At 44.3% G+C, this 8,121-nt stretch overlaps 1 protein-coding gene across 1 annotated transcript in view; it reads right to left on the minus strand.

Annotated features, from left to right (window-relative positions):
• stmn2a (stathmin 2a) overlaps positions 1 to 6,495 on the minus strand; it is an 11,423-nt gene extending 4,928 nt beyond the window's left edge. Inside the window, exons 1-3 of the mRNA XM_036936058.1 lie at positions 6,320 to 6,495; positions 3,414 to 3,512; positions 451 to 623 (exon numbers count right to left, since the gene is read on the minus strand). Coding sequence (XP_036791953.1) covers positions 451 to 623; positions 3,414 to 3,512; positions 6,320 to 6,338 — 291 coding nt within the window. The 5' untranslated portion in view covers positions 6,339 to 6,495. The remainder of the gene's footprint in view (positions 1 to 450; positions 624 to 3,413; positions 3,513 to 6,319) is intronic.
• Positions 6,496 to 8,121: the final 1,626 nt, after the last annotated feature.

Here is an 8,121-nt window from a genome sequence, read left to right on the forward strand (position 1 = left end):
TCCCGGTCGCGGCCGGCTGCGACAGAGCCTGGGCTCAAACCCAGAGTCTCTGGTGGCACAGCTAGCGCTGCGATGCAGTGCCCTAGACCACTGCGCCACCCGGGAGGCCCAAAAATAGTAATTTGACTGGTACATTCAATATGGCCGCCGATCCATCCACCACGGAATATGAACTTGAATGGGACAGCTGTTCTGTTGATTCTAATTATATGGATATTAATGATTATATCAAAACGCAGGGCCCTGGGGTTGCCAACTCAAAGATCTAGAATTCTATACACTCTAAGGAAAAACAGGTGCTATCAGACAGCAGTAATTTTGGTTCCAGGTAGAACCATGGAACCAAAAAGGGTTCTACTAAGGGGACAGCCGAAGAACACTTTTGGGATCTTTTTTCTTAGAGTGTACCTACTGTTTTTATCATTCTAGTTCTATAGTTCTACTACTCACCCTCCTCCGGTCCTCAGCTGCCTCCAATTTCTTCTGGATGTCCTCTAGGGACACTTCCCTCTTGGGAGGCGAAGCGATGCTGTGGGCCGCATCTGACACCGGGGATGGGGGCTTCAGAATCACCTCAAAGGCCTGGCCCGACGCCCGCTTGTTGATTGGCTTCACCTCCATGTCTGAAAACAAGTGAAAAGATGTGTTATTTTTTTCTGGGGTCTGGTCTTCTGGGGTATGGTCTTCTGGGGTCTGGTCTTCTGGGTTCTGGGGTCTGGTCTTCTGGGTTTTGAGGTCTGGTCTTCTGGGTTCTGGGGTCTGGTCTTCTGGGGTCTGGTCTTCTGTGTTCTGGTCTTCTGGGGACTGGTCTTCTGGGGTCTGGTCTTCTGGGTTCTGGTCTTCTGGAGTCTGGTCTTCTGTGTTCTGGGGTCTGGTCTTCTGGGTTCTGGTCTTCTGAGGTCTGGTCTTCTGAGGTCTGGTCTTCCAAGTTATTGGGTCTGGTCTTCTGGGGTCTGGTCTTCTGTGTTCTGGGGTCTGGTCTTCTCGTCTTCTGGGGTCTGTGGTCTCTTGTTTAGACAGGTTCTGTAGTTTTTTTGTTAATATATGATGTCCATTTGGTCCAGGTATTTACAAAGGCGTCCAGTTTCAAATGGATTGTAGCTGTTCTTTTTTCCATATCTTGGACGTTGTTGGTTACAGTATGTTGATCCAGTCCAGGATGGTTGGTAATGTTGGTCCAGTCCAGGATGGTTGGTAATGTTGGTCCAGTCCAGGATGGTTGGTAATGTTGGTCCAGTCCAGGATGGTTGGTAATGTTGATCCAGTCCAGGATGGTTGGTAATGTTGGTCCAGTCCAGGATGGTTGATAATGTTGGTCGAGTCCAGGATGGTAGGTAATATTGGTCGAGTCCAGGATGGTTGGTAATGTTGGTCGAGTCCAGGATGGTTGGTAATGTTGGTCGAGTCCAGGATGGTTGGTAATGTTGGTCCAGTCCAGGATGGTTGGTAATGTTGGTCGAGTCCAGGATGGTTGGTAATGTTGGTCCAGTCCAGGATGGTTGGTAACGCTGATCCAGTCTAGGATGGTTGGTAATTTTGGTCTAGTCCAGGATGGTTGGTAATGCTGGTCCAGTCCAGGATGGTTGGTAATTGACATGATAGCCAGTGTCTTCCTATTGCATTCTTGTGTTTGTTTGACCCATTTATTGTATTGTTCTGTTTACGGTGGTTCATGGATATTAAAGGACACCGTTGTAAATCAGTTTCCGCTCTCCTGCGCCTGACTTCTCTGCCACCAGTACGCACCTCACTACAATGAGACAGTTCTCTGTTGGACTTCCATGTACTTTGGACAATAAAGTAATGTTCCTCAATTCAGGAGGACATCCAAAACAATAAATAAATATCCACAAATACAATAAAGGGCACAGCTCCTGGATTGAGCTGAAATGGCATCAGGTCAACTACAGTGAAATTCAGACTACAATGTTTTGACTTGATCTGAAAAATGACGCATTGGAATTAAAAAATGTTTTGTTACGTTCCCCTGCAAGGAAACCAAAAAATATCACTCAAACAAAAGGGGGAACTAACAAAGAGTCCCTGACCAACAACCAAAACAAAACAGGTGGGGTTTAAGGATGGGTTCTGAAAGACAGTCATGTGGGTGTCCACTAAAAGTTGGCTAGCAACAACAACAACTGGAACACAAAAGATACCCACCATGAGACCCACTAAATTCACCCAAGAAGAGGCAAACAAAAGAAAACCAACACCAAACTTGGAGACAGGAAGTAAACCATAAAGTAGAGCAAAATGAAAACAGATAAAGGATTTTTTTGTCTAGAAATCAAAACAGGGCACGCCAACTAAAGGAGTACCATCTATACAGTACCAGTGTTGTACCATCTATACAGTACCAGTGTTGTACCAGTGTTGTACTATCTATACAGTACCATCTATACAGTACCATCTATACAGTACCATCTATACAGTACCGGTGTTGTACCATCTATACAGTATCAGTACAGTACCATCTATACAGTATCAGTACAGTACCAGTGTTGTACCATCTATACAGTACCAGTGTTGTACCATCTATACAGTACCAGTACAGTACCTGTGTTGTACCATCTATACAGTACCATCTATACAGTACCAGTACCATCTATACAGTACCATCTATACAGTACCATCTATACAATACCAGTGTTGTACCATCTATACAATACCAGTACCATCTATACAGTACCATCTATACAGTACCATCTATACAGTACCAGTACCATCTATACAGTACCATCTATACAGTACCAGTACAGTACCAGTGTTGTACCATCTATACAGTACCAGTCAAAAGTTTGGACACACCTACTCATTCCAGGGGTTTTCATTATTTTTACTCTTTTCTACATTGTAGAAGACATCAAAATGATGAAAGAACACATATGGAATCATGTAGTAACCAAAAAGTGTTAAATAAATCAAAACATATTTTATATTTAAGATTCTTCAAAGTAGCCACCCTTTGCCTTTGAGGTTACCTGGAGGTGTGTTGGGTCATTGTCCTGTTGAAAAACCGTAGGTGTGTAAAACTTCTGACTGGTATTTTATATATATACAGTAAATAGTTTTTATTTTTTAAATATTTTTTATTTTACAATCTCTTTTTATTTTTCTTGTAGTTTCCTAAAACTCACGTGTTTTTTGAAAAACTCACGTACGCTTCTATAACTCTCGTCCCCTCGGAACGAGCTCAGCCAAGACGATACTCAAAACAAATTGTGAGCCGGGGCAACAAACTGGCTAAACGCAAAACACAAAACGTATTACCTGCCCACCCTTGGGAGATAATCAGCTACCAAGCTGTCCTTACCACAGACATGTCGGATTTCAAGAGGAAACTCCTGCAATATCTGTAGTAACTTTCCTATCCTGATTGGTTCTTACCTCTCGTGTGACCTGGTTCTTACCTTCGAACTCACAGACGACCAGCTTGTTGCGTGCCTCCGGATAAAAGCAGGAGCAGATGAGGGAGAAAACAGACAGCTCCTTCATCTTCTCTTTGTATGCTGAGGGAATACAAACACACCAGACTTTTAACACTGCTATGTGGAGGAGGTCAAAATGGCCCCCTATTCCCAATATAGTGCTTTAGCACCCTATTCCCTATATAGTGCTTTAGCACCCTATTCCCTATATAGTGCTTTTAGCACCCTATTCTCTATATAGTGCAAAAGTAAAGCACTATAGGGAACAGGGTGCCATTTTTGACACAACCAAAGTCAGACACTATAATGGCACCTATAGGAGATAACATTGTCATTATGCTGTTTATTGACTGTGGAATAAAGATCATTCATACAGGCTTGCTTCACAGTGACAGTATAAAGCCTTGTGCAGGCCAGAGCGGCCCATAGAGAACATTCATACAGGCTTGCTTCACAGTGACAGTATAAAGCCTTGTGCAGGCCAGAGTGGCCCATAGAGAACATTCATACAGGCTTGCTTCACAGTGACAGTATAAAGCCTTGTGCAGGCCAGTGGCCCATAGAGAACATTCATACAGGCTTGCTTCACAGTGACAGTATAAAGCATTGTCCGAGCCAGAGCGGCCCATAGAGAACATTCATACAGGCTTGCTTCACACTGACAGTATTAAAGCGGTTAGGTAGCCTAGTGGGTAGTGGTTGGGGCGGCAGGTAGGTAACCTAGTGGGTAGTGGTTGGGGCGGCAGGTAGGTAGCCTAGTGGGTAGTGGTTGGGGCGGCAGGTAGGTAGCCTAGTGGGTAGTGGTTAGGGCGGCAGGTAGGTAGCCTAGTGGGTAGTGGTTGGGGCGGCAGGTAGGTAGCCTAGTGGGTAGTGGTTGGGGCGGCAGGTAGGTAGCCTAGTGGGTAGTGGTTGGGGCGGCAGGTAGGTAGCCTAGTTGGTAGTGGTTGGGGCGGCAGGTAGGTAGCCTAGTGGGTAGTGGTTGGGGCGGCAGGTAGGTAGCCTAGTGGGTAGTGGTTGGGGCGGCAGGTAGGTAGCCTAGTGGGTAGTGGTTGGGGCGGCAGGTAGCCTCGTGGTTAGAGCATTGAGCTAGTAGCCTGAAAGGTTGCTAGATCGAATCCCCAAACTGACAAGGTAAAAATCTGTCGTTCTGCCCCTGAACAAGGCAGTTAACCCACTGTTCCTAGGCCGTCATTGTAAATAAGAGTTTGTTCTTAACTGTCTTGCCCAGGTAAATAAAAAATAAAAAGCCTTGCCAGAGTAGCCCATAACTGATCATGATTTTTTGTTGAACTTGAGCTCTATTAATGAATTCTATCATGATCTGATAACAGTAAGCTAATGGGCATTAGCTAAAGGCTAGATGCTACTCTATCTTCATAGTGTTTAAATTGTCATTATTACGAGGAAGTCATCACTTCAATAGTGACGGAGGGATTTAGAAGAGACAGGCTCTGTCCAAATTCAAAATGGCACCCTTTGGATCAGGGCCCCATATGGCACACACAAAGTCTCTACCTCAACACCAACACCAAAATAAATACCTAGTGTATTACTATCACCCTACTGTATTAGATTCTAGTAGCCCTGACTGCACTAAGGTACAGCATCAGAGAGCGAGAGAGAGAGAGAGAGAGCTCTGTCCGAAGAAGACTGCAGATTGTCAATACTGATTAGCCAACTGCTGCAAAGGCCAGCAGCGTGTGGAGCGGACCATTGCTGCAGGGCTGGCCACTATCCCAGCCTGCTGTCTGGCGGCCTGCTACACCTGCGTGCCATGGCTCACTGCTCAACACAGCCTGCTGCCACATGTCATCAGAATCACGAAGATCCTATGGAACTGCATGGATCCATTTCCATTCCATGATAGAATATAGGCCCTACTGAACATAGAATACATTCCGGCACTATGGAAGCCCAAGAGCAAATATTTCTAGGCAAAACAGAGATCAGAGAACAGGAAGTAGGCCCATGCCTTTTAAGTGTTGGCTAATTCTATTGTCAGACAGAAAAGAGAATCAACTCTTTTGGATAATCAATCACTTTTACAGATCCACTAAGAAACAACTCAGAAAAATGTCAAACAAGAGATAAAGCAACAAATAGTTTTCTCTCCCCCTTTATTGTGTGTTATATTGACATAGAACAGTTTAATTCAGTGTAGAATCCTCCACTAAAACAAAATACTCTAGGCCTTGTTTTGCATTGGCCTATCATGGCTGATATTGATGACAAGGCCCTTATTCATTTATACTTTTTGTTTAATATATTAAATGTAACCCACATTTACACACAAAACTGCCAAATGATCCTAATACATATCAGCCAAATCACGGTAACAAATACATTACTAACTATTGTAGCCCAACAAATGAACCACTGAATTCAATGCGTTGTCAGCACGCCCCTTTCATTCACCTAAAATTGATTCTCTATCATATTCGAGCTCAAACAAGCGACATAACCGTTATATGAGTATACTCATAAAAGTACATAAATGAAAAAAGGAATTATATCTCAGCCTGTCAAGCTGTGTTGAAATGGTAGTCAAACCGGTGTATTGGGTGGGGTCTCTCTGCATTATGCTTCTACTAGAGCCGCCGCCGTATCACCAGCAGTAGGTGCAGCGTTGTAAATAAAACCACTATAAATAAGAAAAAAAACAGTCGCGCCAACATATTAACCAAAATAAATCTTACACTTGATATAAAATCATAACATTCATAAAATGTCCAATCTAGAAGAGCAGTTTTTGGCTGCCGTCCCTACGGGCCCATATACTGTAATAAAATAATGAGGACGATGCAGGTGTCCGCGCAGATCTCAGCCTCCATCCCTATAACAAACTCTTAACAATAATCCATGCTGAAAAATCTTACTCGCATCCTTACCAATTGCAGTTTTGGCCATGGTTGTCTGCGGGTGTTTTGCGGCTATGGTCTGAAGGGCGAATATATTGTTTTAAGGCACTGTGTCAGCGAAAAAGACAAGACCGGGGGCTGAGATCAGGATGAGAGGTGCGGAGCGAGCTGGAAGATGGGAGCGGTTGAATTATGAGCGTCTCTGCGCATGAGCAGATTGCTTGGCCACCCTCCGTCCTTTGACGCGCATCTCTCGTCGAGATCAGACATTCCATCCACAGCAATATAATAGGCCTAGTAGTACCGTAGGAATAGCCTACAGTAAAAATGTTACAGAGGTACATTTTGAGGAAAAACGAATAAAGTATTCTATTTGAAATGTTTAAATACTTACAAATACACAACATTACCAAAAGTGTGCTGACACCGTCTCGTTGAACATCTCATTCCAAAATCATGGACATTAATATGGAGTTGGTCCCCCCTTTGCTGCTATAACAGCCTCCATTCTCCTGTGAAGACTTTCCACTAGATGTTGGAACATTGCTGCTATAACAGCCTCCACTCTTCTGGGAAGACTTTCCACTAGATGTTGGAACATTGCTGCTATAACAGCCTCCACTCTTCTGGGAAGACTTTCCACTAGATGTTGGAACATTGCTGCTATAACAGCCTCCACTCTTCTGGGAAGACTTTCCACTAGATGTTGGAACATTGCTGCTATAACAGCCTCCACTCTTCTGGGAAGACTTTCCACTAGATGTTGGAACATTGCTGTGGGGTCTTGCTTCCATTTAGCCACAAGGGCATTAGTGAGGTTGAGCATTACACATGGTAATCTTAGGCTTGTGTGCGGCTGCTTGGCCATGGAAACCCATTTCATGAAGCTCCCGACGAACAGTTTTTGTCCTGATTGTGCTTCCAGAGGCAGTTTGGAATTTGGTAGTGAGTGTTGCAACCAAGGACAGAGAATTTTTACGCTCCACGTGCTTCAGCACTGGGCGGTCCCGTTCGTGCGCTCATGTGTCCTACCACTTCGCGGCTGAGCCGTTGTTGCTTCTAGACGTTTCCAATTCACAATAACAGCACTTACTGAACAGTTGACCAGGCTAGCTCTATCAGGGCAGCTCTAGCAGAGCAACAATTTGACAAACTGACTTGCTGGAAAGGTGGCATCTTATGACAGCGCCACATTGAAAGTCACTGAGCTCGTCAATAAGGCCATTCTACAACCAATGTTTGTCTATGGAGATTGCATGGCGGTGTGCTCGATTTTATACACCTGTCAGCAACAGGTGTGGCTGAAATAGCCGAATCCACTAATTTGATGGGCTGTCCACATACTTTTGTATATATAGTGTATATTACAGTATATAAACCTATGGAACGCATTCATGACCTAAACATATTCATAGGTCCCACTTGAACGCGCCCCTAGCTCACGTATGCTATAGGCTACCAGACCTTGTGAATGGCTTCAGACACAGCCAAAAAGGGGAAACATGGAGCATCATCACAATGTTGGTATAGAGAATTAGTGCATTTATCAATGAGACAAGGCAATGCTGCTAGGGACATGAGTCATGCATGACAGAAAATCCAAGGCCTGCCCGACACTGTGGGCCAGTTTCCCGGACACAGATAGTCCTGGACTATAAAGATAGTTTCCATGGAGAGTCTACACTGATCTTGCTTTTACGTCCAGGTCCAGGTTTAATCTGTGTCCAGGAAACCTCCCGTACAGGGACGGCTTCTGTATCTGTACTTACTAAGGATCCCCATTAGCTACTTCCTAATGTTGATGACATAAACCCATTTTAATCACACTGAAA

This window comes from Oncorhynchus mykiss, chromosome 2 (genome assembly GCF_013265735.2).
Source record: "Oncorhynchus mykiss isolate Arlee chromosome 2, USDA_OmykA_1.1, whole genome shotgun sequence".
Lineage (NCBI taxonomy): Eukaryota > Metazoa > Chordata > Actinopteri > Salmoniformes > Salmonidae > Oncorhynchus > Oncorhynchus mykiss.